This window comes from Balaenoptera ricei, chromosome 4, assembly GCF_028023285.1.
Source record: "Balaenoptera ricei isolate mBalRic1 chromosome 4, mBalRic1.hap2, whole genome shotgun sequence".
Classification (NCBI taxonomy): Eukaryota; Metazoa; Chordata; class Mammalia; order Artiodactyla; family Balaenopteridae; genus Balaenoptera; species Balaenoptera ricei.
In genome coordinates this window covers 112,366,726-112,387,159 of record NC_082642.1, presented here as the reverse complement: position 1 = coordinate 112,387,159, position 20,434 = coordinate 112,366,726, and the positions used below count along the sequence as shown (strand labels likewise).

General features: G+C 39.4%; 2 protein-coding genes across 10 annotated transcripts in view; one reads left to right on the top strand and one right to left on the bottom strand.

Moving 5' to 3' along the window:
• The window catches only part of RPL24 (ribosomal protein L24), a 143,169-nt gene that overhangs the window by 18,955 nt on the left and 103,780 nt on the right, over window positions 1–20,434 (bottom strand). The gene's annotated exons all lie outside the window — the stretch shown is intronic.
• The window catches only part of CEP97 (centrosomal protein 97), a 53,290-nt gene that overhangs the window by 23,093 nt on the left and 9,763 nt on the right, over window positions 1–20,434 (top strand). For 2 of the 7 annotated variants that reach the window (XM_059921223.1, XM_059921221.1), the window contains exons 1-8: window positions 3,190–3,284; window positions 5,446–5,588; window positions 6,350–6,508; window positions 7,629–7,730; window positions 9,962–10,075; window positions 10,627–10,793; window positions 16,492–16,656; window positions 19,910–20,043. In XM_059921223.1, coding sequence (XP_059777206.1) covers window positions 3,242–3,284; window positions 5,446–5,588; window positions 6,350–6,508; window positions 7,629–7,730; window positions 9,962–10,075; window positions 10,627–10,793; window positions 16,492–16,656; window positions 19,910–20,043 — 1,027 coding nt within the window. In that variant the 5' untranslated portion in view covers window positions 3,190–3,241. The other 5 variants (XM_059921222.1, XM_059921220.1, XM_059921225.1 and 2 more) reach the window with 4 other exon arrangements.

The window sequence follows — 20,434 nt, the reverse complement described above, 5'->3', positions numbered from 1 at the left end:
GAGTTATCTTAAACAGGAGGACCTGGTAAGGAACATGGAACTAACAAGCCACCACCAACTGGAAGAATTCGGGAAAGGTCAAAAGGAGACACAAGTCCACGTGTCCTACTGACCTCCCAGAATCGTCCTCGCTGGAATCCATCTTGGCTGAGTGATGCGTGCGCCACCAGGAAGGACCCTGAGTCACAATGATTGGCCAGAGACAACCTGGAAACTAATTCTATCACCATAAAACCCCGAGATAGCGAGCCACATGGCAGAGTAGTTCTCCTGGGTTCCCTTACCCTCCTGCTCTCCACCCGGGTGCCCCTTCCCAATAAAGTCTCCTGCTTTGTCAGCATGTGTGTCTCCTCAGACAATTCATTTCCAAGTGTGAGACAAGAGCCCTCTCTCAGGCCCTGGAAGAGGTCCCCCTTCCTGCAACATAACCATGCTTTGACCTCTAATGGACAGAAGAGTCCTCAGAGCTTTCTGGGTTACAATCATCAGGTTGACTGGAATAAAATTTTCCACTTCTTTCTTAGATCGACTGTTGATTAATTTTTTCATTGACACCCATGAACTGTTTTTTCACAGTTGGTAGTCTCTCCTTCCATGTCACAGGTCATAGATAAAGAGAGCAGGACCATAAGAGTCTACCAATGAATACTAACCAGAGAAGAAAACTTTTGAGTTTGTACACCTAAACCTTCATATAAATCACAAAAAAACATATAAAACATATAAAATACTTTTATTGTAAAAAAAGGCACATTTTCAAAATCTTTAGTGTCAAAATTCTTTAGATTAATAACTTCTTAGTTTTAAAACTTTAAAACTTCAAAGTTATTATTATATTTACTTCTTTCAAACATAAGATTTCATCCTAATTAGAAAACCTCCTTTATTTTGTCAAGATAAATTGCACTATCCAAAATGTTCCAGTTTTCTGTCTACCTAGTCTCTTAACTTCACGTTATCTAAACTTGTACATAATACTCTCCTGAAACTGCTCTGTTAAAGGTTACCATCCACTATTACAACAGTCTCCTTCCTGCCACTATTCTACTTTTCAATTCATCCTTGTTTCATGAGCAGTTTAACCTTTCTAAAACACAAGTATCATTTTGTCATTCCCTCAGTCAAAAGCACAAGTGAAAACTAGTGGAATGAATGGTGGGAAGTAGGGTGAGGCCAGATTATGGTTGCCCTGGAAAGTTAAATTTCAAGAGGGAAGTTTTTGAGGAGGGGATTAATATGGTAAAATGTGTTGTTTTACTTAGATCATGCCAGTAGCAGTGGGCAGATGAATTAGAGATGGGAAAGATGAGTCAGGGGTATCAGCTGTTGCAGAGATCAAGTACACTGTGCTGACAGGAGGGAAAGTCTTTCTTGTGGGGCCTGAGCCTGCCAAAAAATGCTACCTTGTTGAGAAGTTCATGGTGTTGGTTAGTAGACTGATTGGAAATTGATCAGAGTGTGCAGTGCACGGTTTAACATATACACAAAATGAAGCAATTTAGTTAAAGTGTAGCAATTTGATTTTAGATGCAAAAGCTGTATCTGAAGCACAAAAGTTTCCGTGGTATGATTTTAAAGGGTTGCTGGCGCACTTGGGCATGTGGGACTGTGCCCAGGATCTGTGGCCACTCTAAGAGCTATGACTATACTCAGTTAACCCCATGAAGAGAATCCTTTGGCCCTTTCCTCAGGATCCCAGGTCAGACAAACCAGACAAAACTCTGGTTCTGCTATTGATGTAAACTTGCAGGTAGCTGTGCTCCTCAGGTACCTTCTGGGCATCCAGGACCCCCCCCCCCCCCCCCCCCACCGCTCCCAAGTCATTACCCTGCAAAATTGGAGAGAATTGTAAACCCTTTCTCTCTCCCTGAGCTGGAGACTCGCCTCAGTCCTCACCAGCTGTTCCAGGGAACAAAGGTTAGTAGGAGACAGAATTTAGGCTTGCTTTGTTCTTACACCTATATAGTAAGACTGTACTTTCTAGGTAAGGGGTCTCTTGGTTAGAAGAAAAAAAATTCCTAGTCTTAATTCCCTCTTCAGAGTTAAGAAATTTGTCTTCAGACTAAAACAGTGGGAAACAGAGTTAAAAAAAAAAAAAAAGAATTGAAGCAGGTGTAGTCAGAGAGATAGGAGAAGGACTCAGGAAGGAGGGAATGCTCACAGAATCAATTGCCTGGAAACCTAGAAGCGTGAGTTATGGGGATTTTGTTCAAACAGAAATTATCAGAGATTTTGGACACTGCTGTTTCAGAAAGAGGGGAATTCAGAATAAGAGGAATGAAGGAGTGGGCAGTAGAAATTGGAAGCTCCCTTTCTACATTGTGTGGTACTATCAGGTTAGTTTCATTACCACCTGCCTCCACCCGCAGCCTGTACTGTCTTTTCGTCTTCTATACAATCCTGAACTGTTTAGAGTCTACCCATCTTTTAAGCTTTAGCTCCGTTTCACTTCCTCCTTCAAGTCTTCTCTGAAGATTATAGTTTCTATTTCTTTCTCCATTCCCTGAAAGCTTATTGAGTTCATTGCTACAATCACACTAGTTAGAATGTAATAGTTGTGTCAAAAGTGTAAGCTTTTTGATATAGCTATGAACTCCTCTCCAGCAAGGCAGTGTAATTTTTGAGTTTGGAGACTGTACTGTAAACTTCTTTTGTATACTCTCTGGAAAAATTCTGGGTTTATACCTATTAAATATACTCCCAGGTCTAAAGTTCTGTTAACTATTCAAGAATAACCACTTAAAAATACTGTATAAAAGCTTCTATCTCAACATGCTTAAGCTAAATTTTCAAATAAAATGTTTCTATTTTGACTATCTCACAAAATCGCCTATAGCAGAGTTGAACACTCTCACTTATTTAGAATTGTCAAAAGAAGGGACAGCCCCCATTGCTAGAAGTCTCTAGCAATGAGTCCTCAAATTCGGTCTGTATTGAGTAGTGACCTTATAATCATCCCGATGGTAAAAGTGTCAAATTTCGAAAACACCTAGAAAAGAGAGTGAAATGATCACTTAACAATAGCCTGCTTGCCTGCCAAACAAGGGAGTTGACCCGGTTCCCAAACTCACTTTGGCTCAGATTCTAACCCGGGTTTCGCATCGTTAGTTGCAGGCAGCCAATTGGGCCGTTTGGGTGCCGTGCATCCTGGGAGCTGTAGTCTCTGGCTTTTTCCTCCCGACTACGAGTTCCACCGAGCAGTCGGAGGACGGTTGCTTGGTATTATTAGCAAGCGGGAAGTATGGCGGTGGCGCGCGTCGACGCGGCTTTGCCTCTTGGAGAAGGTAAGGCGATCCCCACCCCTGGGTCCCCAGGTTTACTCCATAGAACTGAATTATAGTTGCCTGGTGGAGAGAAGAAGACTGGGTTTAGGGGTGCAATTCTGGACCAGTTCTTTTGATGTGGGGTTGTGGGCATCGGGGAGGCGCGCTGCCATCTGGGAGTTGTAGTCCCCTGGGCGCTGCCTGGCTCTCCGGCGTCGCGGCGAGGGCCAAGCGGGGGACTACAAGCCCCAAGAGACCTTCGCGCTGCTCCCGCGCTCCTGAGGATGACTGGGCGGTGGGTTTCTGGCCGCGGTAACCTTTCTTGGATGTTTACTTTGAATTCTGGGTGCCTAAGTGAAAGCTGCAGGATCTCCCCCTTTCCCGTGGATTCCTAGAACGTTCAAGAACACCCTGTCTCAAACACAGCTCTCTAGATTGACGTTGGACCCTTTCCTGGAAGTGTCTGGTGGCCGTGATAAAATCTGGGGGTTATCCAGAGCCCACGGTTCTCCACCCCTTGTTCTGCAGACCGGGTCCTGGGGTATAGCTTGGTCTCTGCCCAGCGGAACGCGGGGCGTGGGTGCTTTTGTAGGTGCTGTGTGAGCGGAGCTCCTTTGTTTTGGTTACGGTTCGGAGGCTCTGGGTCAGGGTCAGGGCTGAGGGTGAAGGCCCGTCTCCACCGCTTAGGTCTGGGGCTCATTATCTAGGAGGGAGAGTCTAAGAGGTCTCTTGATCCCTTTGAATTGTGTGCAAAGGCTATGCATTTTCCTGGGACGGTATATAGCTTTCACCAAATTCTCAGAATCGAATGACCCCCCCCTCCCCGCCCCAAATGCTAGAAGCCATTAGACAGTGGAAAAACGTTGGTTGAAACCCTTCAGGAGAGCAATCTCGCATAATTATTTCCAGCAGTAATCTTAATCTGGGTAGAAATTTGAAATTGGCAGTTTCTCTGGCCCTCCCCCCCCCCGCACAATCTATCTGTGGTAGATATCACAAATCTATCTGCAGCTCTTAAATTCCACCTCCAGCCCACCATGGCAATGTACTGTTAATAATAGCAGTTAACATTTATAGAGCACTTTTTATATGAGCAAGACTATGTTCTTAGTGCCTTTTTTTTTTTTTTTAATTATCTCATTTTCTCTGTAGAACAACATTATAAGGCAGGTATTATTATCATTCCCATCTTACAGGGTAGAAAAGTGAGCCCAAAAGAGATCAATAACTTGCCCAAGATACCACAGTGATTAGCTTAGTGGAGCCAGGATTTGAACGTCTGTTAAATATACCAAATTACTTTATTGAATTCTGTGTGCCAGGAATGGGACTAAGTGCTGTTCATATGGTTTCTCTTTTCATCCCCACATCAATTTAATGAATCAGGTATATTATTTCCATTTTGTAGATACATTAACTATACTTTGATTTTCAAAATAGTTTGGGCACTTTAGGATATACTGATAGGTTGTAAGCAGGTTGGTCTCTATCAAAAGATTAGTTACATTTAAAAAATACTGTCATTACTTAGGCACAAAATATGGAAGTAATAGTTCACATTTAAATGTGAAGAATTCCGAAGTATTATATCAAAGAAACTTGAGTAGAGGGACTTCCGTGGTGGCGCAGTGGTTAAGAACCTGCCTACCAATGCAGGGGACACGGGTTTGAGCCCTGGGCCAGGGAGATGCCACATGCCGTGGAGCCACTAAGCCCTATGCACCACAACTACTGAGCCTGCACTCTAGAGCCTGCGAGCTACAACTACAGAGCCCGTGAGCCACAACTACTGAAGCCTGGGCACCCTAGAGCCTGTGTTCTGCAACAAGAGAAGCCACCGCAATGAGAAGCCCACGCACCACAACTAGAGAAAGCCCATGCGCAGCAACGAAGACCAATGCAGCCAAAAATAAATAAATAAATAAATAAATTTTAAAAAAGAAAGAAAAGAAACTTGAGTAGAATATCACAAATCTAGGTATAATTTGATATTTCTAAAGGAAAATGAATAATTTCAATCTGTAGTCACTTAGAAATAGATTGCTTTAGATTTTAAAGCTTGATATTTATTATGCTCTAGTGTTTCCTAACTCTAAATGTATAAGATTTTATGAGTATAATTTTATCCCTATGCTCAGCTGTTGTAGTTGTGTTTTCTAACAGTTTCCCTTCTCTTTTCAAGGATCAGTGGTCAATTGGTCAGGACAGGGGCTACAGAAATTAAGTCCAAACTTACCCTATGAAGTTGATATTCATACTTTGATTCTAGATAAAAATCAGATTATTAAATTGGAAAATCTTGAGAAATGCAAACGTTTAATACAGGTAGGTATTGCTATGTGGGGAAAATAGCTATATAAGACCAGTTTATTATTATACAAAATAAAAGAGTAAGATAACAAAAAGTAACTCTGCAAGCCTAGAAAGCAGTAAATATTGCCTTAAATTTTTAAAACTTTTAATAACTAAAATAAATTTATTTAATAAATGAATAAAATAATTTAAGAAAAAATTTAAAAAATTAATTTTTACATGATGATTATTAAGTGATGCTTTTTAAATTTCTCCTGAAGATGAACACATTTTTGCTACCTTTAGAATAGACTAGAAAAAAGAGCATTTGTTAAAAAAGAAAACATTTTATGTTGGCAAAATATTGTGTTGTTAAGATAACCTTTTATTTCATGGTGGGGGTAAAGAGTTGATTAATTCATTCCTTCAACAAATGTTTATTGGGCCCTTATGTGTCTGGTACTGTTCTAGATTTTGATGGAGATAGTGAAAGGACTCTGTTATTGTGGAGTTTACATTCTCAAGTAGTTGCTGTGTTAAAGATGTTTTCTTTTAGTAGTTGGAGGAGGTCTGATTGCTCAGCTTTATCTGTATTTTCTGCTGCTTAGGAATGACAACAACAACAAACTAATAGTTGCACTGCAGAATTTTTAGACAATATATGTGAAAAGTACAAATTGGGTTTGTATATTTGAGAATGTTGGGCCATGTAAATAAATCTTTTTAACCACCCTAATGTGAAAGTAATATTTATATTTTACTCCTAAGAATAATGGTATGTTTTCTTTACACAGTTGTCAGTGGCTAATAATCGGCTGGTGCGGATGATGGGTGTGGCCAAACTGACCCAGCTCCGGGTGTTAAATTTGCCTCATAATAGCATTGGCTATGTGGAAGGCCTAAAGGAGCTAGTACATTTGGAATGGCTGAATTTGGCCGGAAATAATCTCAAGGTGAATTGTTTCTTTAATTTGCCTCATAATAACATTGGCTATGTGGAAGGCCTAAAGGAGCTAGTACATTTGGAATGGCTGAATTTGGCCAGAAATAATCTCAAGGTGAATTGTTTCTTTAATTTGCCTCATAATAGCATTGGCTGTGTGGAAGGCCTAAAGGAGCTAGTACATTTGGAATGGCTGAATTTGACAGGAAATAATCTCAAGGTGAATTGTTTCTTTCTTTCTTTTTTTTTTTTTAAGTAATTAGGTTTTTGTTTTTTTTTTTTTTTTTTACTTCACAAAAGTATTTGCTGTAAAAAGAAATTTAAACAGTATAGAAATAAATAGAATAAAAAGTGAAAGTATCCACTCCCATTCCCCAGAGGTAATTTCAGTTAACATAAACTGAAAAAGAAAATCTCATTTTGAAAATTCATGCTGAATTAAGCTTTATGTACATGTTTAATGGTACAGTGGAGAATATACTGTTTTAAAAGTCAGGAGGTCTGGATTCTAGTCCTGCTGCTACCACTTAGTTGCTCTATAATTTGGGGTAAGTTAATAAATATTTCTGTGTCTTATTTTTTGATATGCTAGGTAAGGGAACTGGATTAAATGATGATAACTGACTTTTATTGAGTATGTACTATATGCTAAGTACTATTCTAACCACCTTAACTGTTTTAACTTAGTCAATCTCATGACAGCCAATAAGGTAGGTACAGTCTTTATGCTTATTATATAGATGAGGAAACTGAAGTACAGAGAAGTTGAGTAACTTGCCTAAGGTCACACAGTCAGGAAGTTGCAGAGCCAGGATTTGAATCCAGGCAGTTTGGCTCCATTGTTAACTTGTAAACTCTATGTTATACCAACTGTCACGTGTCATCACTAAAAGTTTCTTTAAGCTGTAAATATCTGACTCTACTCTTAGAGAGATAATGAAGGTAGAAACTAGCTATATAGCAATATGCCAGATTCTGTTGGCACTGCCTCTTTTTTCTCTTGCTAAGCCCTGCTCCTCTGCTTCTGATAATGCGCACAGGAGGCAAGAGGCTCAGCCACAGGAAGTAGGGAAGAATTTCATTTTTTGATTTCATGTGCGTGAAATAATGTGATCCTTTTCTTGTAATAGGCCATGGAACAAATCAATAGCTGCACAGCTCTTCAACACCTCGATTTATCAGACAATAACATACCCCAGATAGGTGATCTATCTAAATTGGCATCACTGAAAGTAAGTGTGTTTTCAATGTCATTTCTGAAATTTTATACTAAAATACCAAGAGAAAGTAACCTAATTGATCTAAAATCAGCCTGCTGTTATGAAGAACAGATAGTGTTCATTATGATAAAAATTCTATTAGAGTACCAGAAATTAAGTATGGAACTTTTTGTTGTTAATTTCTATAATTGATTTACTTTAACTAAAACTGGTTGTTGTAGTTAAGGTTAATTCTTATTTACCATCCAACAAACATGATGAAATTCCCTTCATGCCCAATCAGCCAACGTTAGCAGCTTCAGTTATATAGTACATAACATGTTGGTGGGCTTGAGAGTAAACATTCCTGAACTTGACTTTGTTTTTTGACACTCAAGATTGCTATTTTTTTAGTAATAGATATTACTAAATTATCAAAATTAACCTCACTTTAATTTTAAAAATCTGTGGCCTGTAGCACTTTTTATAGAGGGGAATGCAATCAAATAAGTCAGGGGTCCCAAACCCCTGGGCCATTAGGAACGGGCCGCACAGCAGGAGGTGAGCGACAGGTGAGCGAGCAAAGCTTCATCTGTATTTACAGCCGCTCCCCATCGTTTGCATTACCACCTGAGCTCCGCCTCCTGACAGATCAGCGGTGGCATGAGATTCTCATAGGAGCGCGAACCTTACTGTGAACTGCTCAGGCGAGGGGTCTAGGTTGTGTGCTCCTTATGAGAATCTAATGCCTGATGATCTGAGGGGGAGCTGAGGCAGTGATGCTAGCGTTGGGGAGTGGCTGCAAATACAGATTATCATTAGCAGAGAGGTTTGACTGCACAGAGACCATAATAAATCAGTTGCTTGCAGACTCATATCAAAACCCTATCAGTGAGTGGCAAGTGAAAACAAGCTCAGGGCTCCCACTGATTCTGCATTATGGTGAGTTGTATAATTATTTCATTATATATTACAACATAATAATAACAGAAAGTGCATAATAAATGTAATGCGCTTGAATCATCCCCAAACCATCCCGCCCACCCCCGCCCACCCCCACCCTGGTCTGTGGAAAAATTGTCTTCCACAAAACTGGTCCCTGGTGCCGAAAGGTTGGGGACCACTGAAATAAGTAACAGTTGGCACCACAGCTTCAACATGTGTAGGCTTTTTCCATATTTTTGCTCCATTGGATATTATTAGCATCAGATGAACTCATTAACCTTAGAAACAGTATTATTAGCTCAAATTTCACTATATTGTTAGCAGAAATCATTTTTAGCAACAATTATTCTAAGCAATTTGATGTAGCCAGATACTAAGAGAATTCAAATGAACTAAAAATGATTGAACTTTTTTTTTCTGGAATGGAGGCATGATTACCTTATCAGAATGCTGGGTGTTGGGACTTCCCTGCTGGCGCAGTGGTTAAGAATCTACCTGCCAATGTAGGGGACATGGGTTTGTTCCCTGGTCCAGGAAGATCCCACATGCCTTGGAGCAACTAAACCTTGTGCCACAACTACTGAGCCTGCGCTTTAGAGCCTGAGAGCCACAACTACTGAAGCCTGCGTGCCTAGAGCCCGTGCTCTGCAACAAGAGAAGCCACCACAATGAGAAGCCTGTGCACTGCAACGAAGAGTAGCCCCCACTCGCTGCAACTAGAGAAAGCCTATATGCAACAATGAAGACCCAATGCAGCCAAAAAAAAAAAAAAAAAATCCTGGGTGTTGGGAGTATTTGCTTTATTCTTCATTGTTGCTGACTTAATTTGAGTCAGCACCATCTCTAAGCACATTCAACCTTCCTCAAGCTTTAAGTTACCAAGAGAATATAATTGCAAATTATGGTTTGTGGGTTATCTCTCTCTCTTGGAAAATTTGCTTTATACCTGATTGTTTTAATGAATGTTTTCTTTCACTTTTCTCACCCCCTGTTTTGATGTTTTAAAAGGAAATGAGCAAGTATGTTGGAAATTGCTCAAGTTTTAATAACTTAAATCTCACAACATGCCTGTACTAAGCATATGTTCTTGGACAAGTCTTTAAACTTTCTTGAGCTTAGAATGTGGATGTGAAAAAGGAGAGTTGGACCAGAAGACCACGTAGGACCCTTACAGCATTAACAGTCTTTGATTTGTGTGTGATGAGAAGTAAAATAAAACAGATCACTTCATGTTTGTACACACCATTTTGGTTTTATCAAAATAGACCAATTTATTTGTAATCTTTTCATTTGTAATGCATTTTCTTTTTACTTTCAAGACCCTACTTTTACATGGAAATATCATCACCTCTCTTAGAATGGCACCTGCTTATCTACCCAGATGTCTTGCTATACTTTCTTTGGCAGAAAATGAAATCCGGGACTTAAATGAGGTAAAATTTGAGGGTATCTTATGGGATCTGGGAAGCTGGAAAGTCAGGAGAGATGCAGGAAAGGGTTGTGAGCTCACTTTAGACTGTGAACATCTTGGAAGAAACTGTTATCAGGATGAAACACTTGGCTCTAGAAGACCATTATTTTTCTTTCTGCTTTTACTTAATGTCAATGGGTTATTAAGACAATTTCATTTGTAATGCTGTACTTAGCACTCCATTGGGAAGTAATTGTTGGTAGAGGGACATGTACATTAACAGGGTTAATAAGGTACACTGTGCACCTTTTTCTGGCTGCTGTTATATTTTCAAAATAGGGTTCTCTTTGCTAGGAAACAGTGCTTTCTAAGGGACTTTGTGCAGCAAGGACAGATGGCCATATTGTTGGAATTTTGGAAGTCAGTGGATAATATAAGAGTGTTACTTGTCACTTTTCAAAACAAGAGGGAAATTGTTACATTCTCAAACTGCCAAAGATTTGTAATCAGTGGAAGCCCTGCGCTTGACACTGAGTAGTCCATTTCATTCATCAAAGATGTCCTTTGTTCCAGATCTCTTTTCTGGCATCTTTAACTGAACTGGAACAGTTGTCGATCATGAACAATCCTTGTGTGATGGCAACACCTTCCATTCCAGGGTTCGACTATCGGCCATACATCGTCAGCTGGTGCTTAAACCTCAGAGTCCTAGATGGATATGTGATTTCACAGAAGGAAAGGTGAACGTGACCTCTGTAACATCACATTTATCATGGAAGTTAATTGAAAAGCCCATTTCTAGCTTACTACAGATTAATAAACTGAATATTTCTTGAAATGTGCATTTAGAAATTAAGATCATTCGTACCATCATATAGCAGACTCTGTGCTGTTCATTTAGGATTTTTTATCCTTTCTAAAAAAGGATAAGAAATAAATATCAACCTTAGAGGTTGGGGCTAGTGAGTTTAACTTCTTGCCCAAGATACAACAAATTGATTTCTAAAAATTCTTTTGTTAATCGATTGTTTGGGGCTTGGAGCATTTCTATATAGAAACCGTGTTATAGATGCTGTGTAGAATTTCAGATCAATCCCACAAAAGCTTCTGTCCGTCATATTGTAAAGGCAGTATTAATAATACCTTAGTACCCAACTACTCTTTATAACAGTGACCTTGGGAAAATGCATGCAGAGTTCCAATTTGGAACTGGTAGCAGACATGCTGATGGGTCCTCACCTTCTACCTGTGAAACAGCAGAAGTGGGAACTCCCCCTTCTCTAGGTCTTTGACGGTTTCTGCAGCTTGGAGCTGGGACCCCTGCATGATGGGGTCTTCTGGACGCTGGCACACGATCAGTAGAATCAGAGCTTTAGGGGAGGTAAGGAACTAGGTTGTGGACAAGAAGGGGTGGATTTAGAGAGGATAGTGAGAGTCAAGATGACTTAATTCTCTTCACTCTGCCTCATTTCTCTTCTTCCTTTCACTGCATACACCCCTGCATTCATGGACTCAACACATACATTCTTCCTCGCTGTTTTTGTCCTTCTGTTCTACAGATTGATAGTCGCTTGAGGGGTTTCCCGACGGGAGAAGGAATGGTAGATTACTGACAGGGTTTTCCTTTTCTTTCTCCCTGCTATTTCATCTAGTTGCTGTACAGGGTGTGGGGCAGTGAGGAATGGCAACCAGGAACTACATAGTGGTGGTGCTGGTGTAGGGTGCGGGACGTATGTCAGCTCTGGTTTGCCTACAAAAAAGTGTGGCTTTTCCTTTTTCCTGCAGTGAGTGTTGCTTTGTATTCAGATACCTTATTTTATTTCAAACTGTGGGTAATTCTAAAGCTGGAATATGGGTTTACTTGGATTATCTTCTCTGGATCTTCCTTTAATAGAAAGAAAGACGTTATCAGATTTCTCTGTGGGAGTAGGACTGGCAACATTTTCATATATGGCAGCAGCATGGTGAGATGGGCAGAGGTAAGAGTTTGGTATAAAGAGAGACCTGGGAAGAGAATGAGACCTGGTCAGGAGAGACAAGAGAAAGCTTCACATCTTTCCCTGCCGCCCATTAGCAATGTGGCCTGGACAAGTTCCATAACTTCTCTGAGCCTTAGTTTTCTCATCTGTAAAATGTGGCTGAAACTACCTAGCTTTCAAGGATGCTATGAGAACTAAAGATAATGGATATAGCATAATACTGGTCAGACAGTAGTTGCTTAATAAATGATAACTGTCATTATTACTTAAGGATAGGGACTGGGGATTGAAGAGTTTTGTAGAAACTAAAGCTAGTGTTAAAAAGCAGAAGATATCTGTTGAATAGATGAATAATAATGCAAAGGCTATGTTTCTATACTGTGGAAATGGTTTTAACCCAAGTGACTTTAAGGTGAATTTGTATTTTTTTGGAACTTTCTCTATAATGTTTTGTAGATGTTTAATTACAGATTCTTCAGGAGGTAGGGAAGAGTGGACTTTTACTTGGGTAGCCTCTCTCTCTCTGTGGGGTTATTCTACACTAAAGTATGGGAGGAAGGAAGAGGTGGGAGTGTAGCATAATAGCAACCCTTTCTCAGACAGATTCCTTTTCCCCCCACATTAAAAAAAAATTGCACAGTATGATATAATTCAGAAATAGTTCAAACGTAATATTTAAAAATACCCATATAATCATCACTGAAAATAAGACTAGAACAAAACCAGCACTCCAGAGATCTCCTTTGCCCCACTCTCATCATAACTCCCCTCCCCACTAGAAATAACCACTATATTGATTTTTTTGATAATTCAGAAAGATTATTTTTTTCCTTGTTTATTATGGAGGCTTCAAATCAACCAGCTCCCACCAGAGTAGCTAAAATTAAAAGGATGGACAATACTAAGTATTGATGAGTATGTAGAACAATTGGAACTCTCATACACTGTTCTAGGAGTGTAAATGGTGCAGCCATTTTGAAAAACTGGCAGTATTTACTGAAGTTGAACTTATAGATTCACTATGACCCAGCAGTTTGGTTTCTGGTATATACCCTAGAGAAATAGGTGCTTATGTCTACCAAAAAACATGTATATAAGCATGTTCGTAGCAGCCTTATTCATAATAGCTCCAAACATTTGGGAGCTATGTGGGACAATTGGGAAACAACCCAAATGTCAGTGCATAGAAGAGTGGGTAAATAGAGTTCTATTCAAACCAAAGAACCTAGGTGGTTGAGAAAAATGCTGCTGCAGTTGATGTCTGAGACAACTGTGTAGTCTGTAAACAGTGCTCCCATGTTTTAAAACAACTCTGGAAGTATTTTGTCTTGGAGGGAGGAAGTATTCTAAGGGAGAGCTATTGACTGAAAAATCAGTGGGTAGCCTGAGTAGTGTTCCAGCATTTTCCTGGTCAACCTTGGAATAGCCCTGAAGGATAGGCAGGAAGGAATTTCTAGTTTTTGTATCTACCCAGCCTGTTATTTGCTAAGAACAACCAAGTTAAATTTTTTCTCCATGATGAAAAGTATCCCAAGTTCCCTGATGACCTTGGGTAACCCGATCTTGAGTGTGTGTGTCACCCAAAAAAGTAACTTGAGCAGTCACCCACCGCTGTGGTGCTTTGGCTGAGGGCTTTCTCAGAGAGAAGCACACCTGGGGAAGGACCTTTGTGTAACACCTCAGTATTTGGAGTTCTTTCTGAATTTGTTTTCAATCTCTGTTTTACTGTTTATAGGACCTAGTACCAAGCTACACCTCTGTTGCTTACAGATCAGAACTTAGGGAGCAGAATTTTGGAGATGTTTCTTTTTTTGAAAGGATGTTTAAAATATATACAGAAGTAGAGTAACATAATGAACACCTAAATACCCACCATGTGGCTTCAACAGTTATCAACATTTTGCCAATCTCATTTCATCTATCCTGCACTTTTTTTTTGGTTAGGATATTTTAAAAGCAAACACCAGATATCATTTCAGACATTATTCCTTTTTTTTTTTTTAATTAGGTGAAAAAGCAGTTTTAAATTCTCTCAGTAGTTGCTATCCCTGTTATAAAATGTAGACTGTTCCTTTAATTTCAAGAGAAAAGTCATATTCCAGTGATTTGAAATTAATATGTTAGATGATTTAATTTTAATTTTGTCTTTGAATGGGCAGAGAGTTTTTTTTACCTAAGAAAATATTGTATAGATTAATAAACTTGTGTAATGGTGTGTTTATTGATGAATGTGAAGCAAAGGCAGAAAAACAGATCTTACAGTAGTTGATACTCCACAGTTGGTGGTTCACCTCACACACTTAAACTGTGGAATACCTGAGCCTCCTTCTGTATCCTTTTACTTTCGCTTTTCTTTCCTCCCAAACTACAGACCATCTATAACCTGGAAATGTCGCTTGCTAGCTATTATTAAAGTTGGGGATTGTCCTCTATTAATGGACCTTTTTTAGGGACAGCCTCTCAACAAACCATTTGCTTGGCAGGAGAACTTATGGAAACTTAGAGTAGAGTTCATGAAGATTCTGAATGAGCTTTATTTAATCCACAGGAATGTGTCTATGGAAGAAATACTTCTAATTATTTTTATTAAGTGTATTAAAATTTTTATTGTTACATGACTTCAGTTAATCAGTTTGGCATACTTTATATCTCATTGTCAGAAAACAGTTTCTCCTTTCTTGTGACACTGACACATCATAGAAAACTAAACTCATTTTACTGCACCAAGACTCTTCTGCACTATTTAACCAGCTATCAAAAGAACCGTTTTCTTTTCAGTCTATAATACATCTGGGGTGGCTTAACAGTTTTGGACTATACAGTTTTTTGCCTAATGTGGATACCTTAATATGAAGATTGAAGAAAATGGTTGTGGATTGGAAGTGATTTTCAAACTATTTGCAATGCTGAGTTAAATGGTGTACAGAGAAACAAAGTATGCCAAAATGATGCAACTTTAACTTCAAGTTGATGGGCAGATTTGAGAATGATAAAATTGAGGCAAAAGCATGTTAATTAAAAAGAAATTCAAACATATTACAAAAGTAAACAGTAGTGTAATGACCTGCCATGAATCTGTCACCCAACTTCAGCAGTTTTCAATTCATGGCCAACTTTGTTCATCTATACCTTCACCCACGCCCCCTTTTCCTGTATTATTTTGAAACAAGTCTCAGATTACATATAATTTCATCTCTAAAAGATAAGGACTCTTAAAGAAATAACTACAATACTATTATCACTTATCAAAAAATTTAACAATAATTCCATAATAACACCAGATATTAGTTAAGTGCTTACATTTCCAGTAGTCCTCATAAATGCAGTTTTGTAATGGATTTTTGGAAACAGGATCCAAATAAGGCCATACATTGTAATTGGTTGATATATTAAATAAATTTCTTCCCTGCTCTCTTTTTCAGTGTTTTAAAAATGTATTGTCATTGCATGCTCCATGGGTTGGCTGTGCTGATTGGGTAGTTTTCACTTGGGATCTTGTGGTGAGATCACAGGGGGCAGGAGTCTTTTGAAGGCTCGACTTGGCTGGAGGTCCAAGATGATGCTCTCAAATCTCTCTATGGGTCCCTCCTCTTTTTATTTTCTTTGCTTTCTTTTCTCTTTTTTTGGTTGTTGAAGAAATCAGATTATTTGTCCTATAGAGTGTCCCACTGTGCTTATTTTGCCAATTGCTGTGTCTCCATGTCCTTTGGCATACTCCTCTCCTTCTGTATTTCCTGTAAATTGGTAGTTGGATATGGAGGTTTGATCCGATTTTTGTTGGGGGAAGGACTACTTTGCGGGTTCTATTGAGAGGCACACGTAGTGTCTGGTTGTCTCTTGTGTTAGGCGTAGCTATTAATGATCAGTGCCTAAATCCATTAATTCATTAGAGTTGCAAAATGGTGAAATTTTAATTCTATCATTAATTTTTTTATTAGCTGGAATACTTCTATGAAGTAACTATTTGGTCATTGGTATAGTTTATATAGGAAAGGTAGAATTAATAATATTTAATTTGTCTCCTTTATTTACCAGTTTTTAAAAATAATGAGTTGGTAGTTCACTAGCATCCTTCAGCTGTGACCAATTAGCTTTAAAAAAAAAAACTATCATTATGAACTAATGGATTTAAACACAATTTATGTATTTAGGTACTTCAGTTTGATAGTGAATGGAGGGACTATTCATTGCTTCTTTGAAAATAATTTTAAAATATTTGGAGCCATTAGTACAAATCTTTGGAAGTGCTCCTAAGCAAGAAAAAAGGTTTAAAACATTGTAATAATAAGGAGAATGAATCAGAAGGATAGATTTTCTTTTTAACTTGAGTGAATTTTATTTATGAATAATATCCAAGGATGCTATAAAGGTACATTAAGAAGGAAGAGTCATTATTGCTTAAAAATGTATCTTGTCTACCCTAGTGCCATCCCTTCTTCTTTATGTCCCTCAATTCCAGTTTAAAAGCTGAATGGCTGTATAGTCAAGGCAAGGGGAGAGCGTATCGGCCTGGCCAGCACATCCAGCTTGTCCAGTATCTGGCTACAGTCTGTCCTCTCACTTCTACGCTGGGTCTTCAAACTGCAGAGGATGCCAAACTAGAGAAGATTCTGAGCAAGCAGAGGTGAGCGCATTTATCTGTAGTGGCTGATGAATTCACAAGTGAAAATACCTCTGACTCTTTCCTGCAGGGTTAGTAGGACTGAGGCAGGTGCTGCGGCCCACATTTCTGGGCACTTGGGCCACTGGTCACTGCAGCAGTTCTGTAGGGGAACCGAACCTTGCAGTGCAGTCCAGTTTGCTCCCCAGCAACTGCATTGCTAATCATTTCTTCAGTGCGGAGAGCCAAGCAGCATGGGAGAGTGGGATTTTAAAAAACTGCGTTTGTCCCTTAATGTGGGTGTTTCATATGGGTTTTAAAATACTAACATTAAGAAGCCTGCCAGTGCAGGGGATGTGGGTTCGATCCCTGGTCCGAGAAGATCCCACATGCCGCAGAACAACTAAGCCCGTGCGTCGCAGCAAGAGAAGCCACCACAGTGAGAAGCCTGCGCACCGCAACAAAGAGTAGCCCCCGCTCGCTGTAACTAGAGAAAGCCCACACGCGGCAAGGAAGACCCAACTCAGCCAAACATAAATAAAAATTTATAAAAACCCCCCAAAAAACCCGAAGTATAGTTTGGGAATTGCCTGGCGGTCCAGTGGTTAAGACTCCACACTTTCACTGGGGAGGGCCCAGGTTCAATCCCTGGTTGGGGAACTAAGATCCCACAAGCCGTGCAGCGCGGCCAAAAAAAAAAGTATAGCTAAAAGCATTTAGTAGTCACTTCTTTTATCAGAGATCCTGCCTTTGAAGGTTTGTGCGTGTATATGCATATGATGGTGTCTGACTATGTGATTTAAAAATAAGTTTCTTAACCTTTTCTATCCAGTGCTTTTAAATGAGACTTTGTAATTTGGGGGTTATTAAAGGTATATACTTTCTGCTTTTCTTTTTTAAATTATTTTATTGAAGTAGAGTTGATTTACAATGTTGTGTCAATCTCTGCTGTACAGCACAGTGACTCAGTTATACATATATAGACATTCTTTTTTTTATATTCTTTTCCATTATGGTTTATCCCAGGAGACTGGATATAGTTCCCTGTGCTGTACAGTAGGACCTTGTTGTTTATCCATTCTAAATGTAATGGTTTGCATCTACCAACCCCAAACTCCCAGTCCGTCCCTCTCCCTCCCCTCCTCCCCCTTGGCAACCACAAGTCTGTTCTCTATGTCTGTGAGTCTGTTTCTGTTTTGTAGATAGGTTCTTTTGTGCCATATTTTAGATTCCACATACAAGTGATATCATATGTATGTCTTTCTCTTTCTGACATACTTCAGTATGATAATCTCTAGTTGCATCCGTGTTGCTGCAAATGGCATTATTTCATTCTTTTTTATGGGTGAGTAGTATTCCATTGTGTATATGTACCCCATCTTCTTTATCCATTCATCTGTCAATGGACATTCAGGTTGTTTCCATGTTTTGGCTATTGTAAATAGTGCTGCTATAAACAAGGGGTACATGTATCTTTTTGAATTATAGTTTTGTCTGGGTATATGCTCAGGAGTGGGATTGCTGGATCATATGGTAATTCTATTTTTAGTTTTCTGAGGAACTTCCATACTGTTTTCCATAGTGGCTGCACCAATTTACATTCCCACCAACAGTGTAGGAGGGGTCCCTTTTCTCCATACCCTCTCCAGCATTTGTCATTTGTAGACTTTTTAAAAAAATTTAAAAAATTTTTAAATTTAATTTTATTATTATTTTAAATTTTATTATTTGGCTGCATTGGTTCTTAGTTGCGGCACGCGGGGTCTTCGTTGTGGTGCGTGGGCTTCTCTAGTTGCAGTGCTTGGGCTTCTCTCTAGTTGTGGCACACAGGCTCTAGAGCGCGAGGGCCCAGTAGTTGTGGCGCATGGGCTTAGTTGCCCCGTGGCATGTGGGATCTTAGTTCCCCAACCAGGGATTGAACCCCTATCCCCTTCATTGGAAGGTGGATTCTTAACCAGTGGACCACCAGGGAAGTCCCTGTTATTTGTAGACTTTTGATGATGGCCATTCTGACCCATGTAAAGTGGTACCTCGTTGTAGTTTTGATTTGCATTTCTCTAATAATTAGTGATGTTGAGCATCTTTTCATGTGCCTACTGTCCATCTGTATGTCCTCTTTGGAGAAATGTCTGTTAAGGTCTTCTGCCCATTTTTCGATTGGGTTGGTTGTTTTTTTGTTGTTGAGTTGTATGAACTGTTTGTATATTTTGGAGATTAAGCCCTTGTCAGCCGCATCATTTGCAAATATTTTCTCCCAGTTTGTAGGTTGTCTTTTCTTTTGTTGTTGTTGTTTTTTTTTTTTATGGTTTCCTTTGCTGTGCAAAAGCTTGTAGGTTTGATTAGGTCCCTTTTTTTTAATGGCTTTTAAAAATAATTAATTAATTAATTAATTTTAAAATTTTTGGCTGTGTTGGGTCTTCGTTGCTGTGAGCAGGCTTTCTCTAGTTGCAGTGAGCGGGGGCTACTCTTTGTTGCCATACACGGGCTTCTCATTGTCGTGGCTTCTCTTGTTGTGGAGCACGGGCTCTAGGCGTGCAGACTTCAGTAGTTGTGGCACGTGGGCTCAGTAGTTGTGGCTTGCGGGCTCTAGAGCTCAGGCTCAGTAGTTGTGGTGCATGGGCTTAGTTTCTTCGCGGCATGTGGGATCTTCCTGGGTCAGGGCTTGAACCCATGTCCTTTGCATTGGCAGGCAGATTCTTAACCACTGTGCCACCAGGGAAGCCCCCCATTTTTTTATTTTTGTTTTTATTTCTATTGCCTTGGGAGACTGACCTAAGAAAATATTGGTATGATTTATGTCAGAGAATGTTTTGCCTATGCTTTCTTCTAGGAGTTTTATGGTGTCTTGTCTTATGTTTAAGTCTTTAAGCCATTTTGAGTTTATTTTTGTGCATGGTGTGAGGGTGTGTTCTTTTTTTGTTTGTTTTTTGTTTTTTGGCTGTGCTGAGCGGCTTGTGGGATTTTAGTTCCCCGACCAGGGATCCAACCTGGGTGCTCGGCAGTGAGAGCGTGGAGGGACCACTGGACGACCAGGGAATTCCCCTGTGAGGAGGGTGTGTTCTAACTTCATTGATTTACATGCAGCTGTCCAACTTTCCCAGCAACACTTGCTGAAGAGACTGTCTTTTTCCCATTTTATATTCTTGCCTTTCAAAGGTATATACTTTGAAAACTTGTAACCTTCTACCTTTTTGACAGTGTTACCCTTCAAAGGAAGCAGAAAAAGCTTTCTGTTTTTGGTTTGCGTTAAATCACATCATATGTTACTGATTTTTAGGTTTCACCAGAGGCAGTTGATGAACCAGAGCCAAAATGAAGAGTCGTCTTCTCTTGCTCCTGTTGAAACAAGGGCATCCCTTGTACTGGAGCATTCCAGCCCCATTCAAGATTGCCAGGTAGTCCAGGAAAGTGGTAAGAAGTTAATTGATCTCTGATCCTTTTTCTCCAAGTTGTTTGATCTGTTTGGTATCATCAAACAAAAAAGTACATGTTTTCATAATTTTTTACTTGTTAGCTTAAGTGAACATTTGGATCTTATATGTATATACACAGATAGACATATATAACTACTATATGTCTAATTTCTGAAAATGTTCAGAGGACTGCTACCTTTTGAAGAAGCCTGGTACTTTGATTATTCTTATGACCATTGCAAGAATTCATTTTCTTAAAAATATTTGGTTTGGTGTTTTACGCATATTGGAGGAAATTACTGAAAGCATTTCATTGCACTTTACTATATTTCAGGGATTAGAGTTCATTAAAAGGATCCAACTGAAAAAACACCTCTTTAAATATTTAA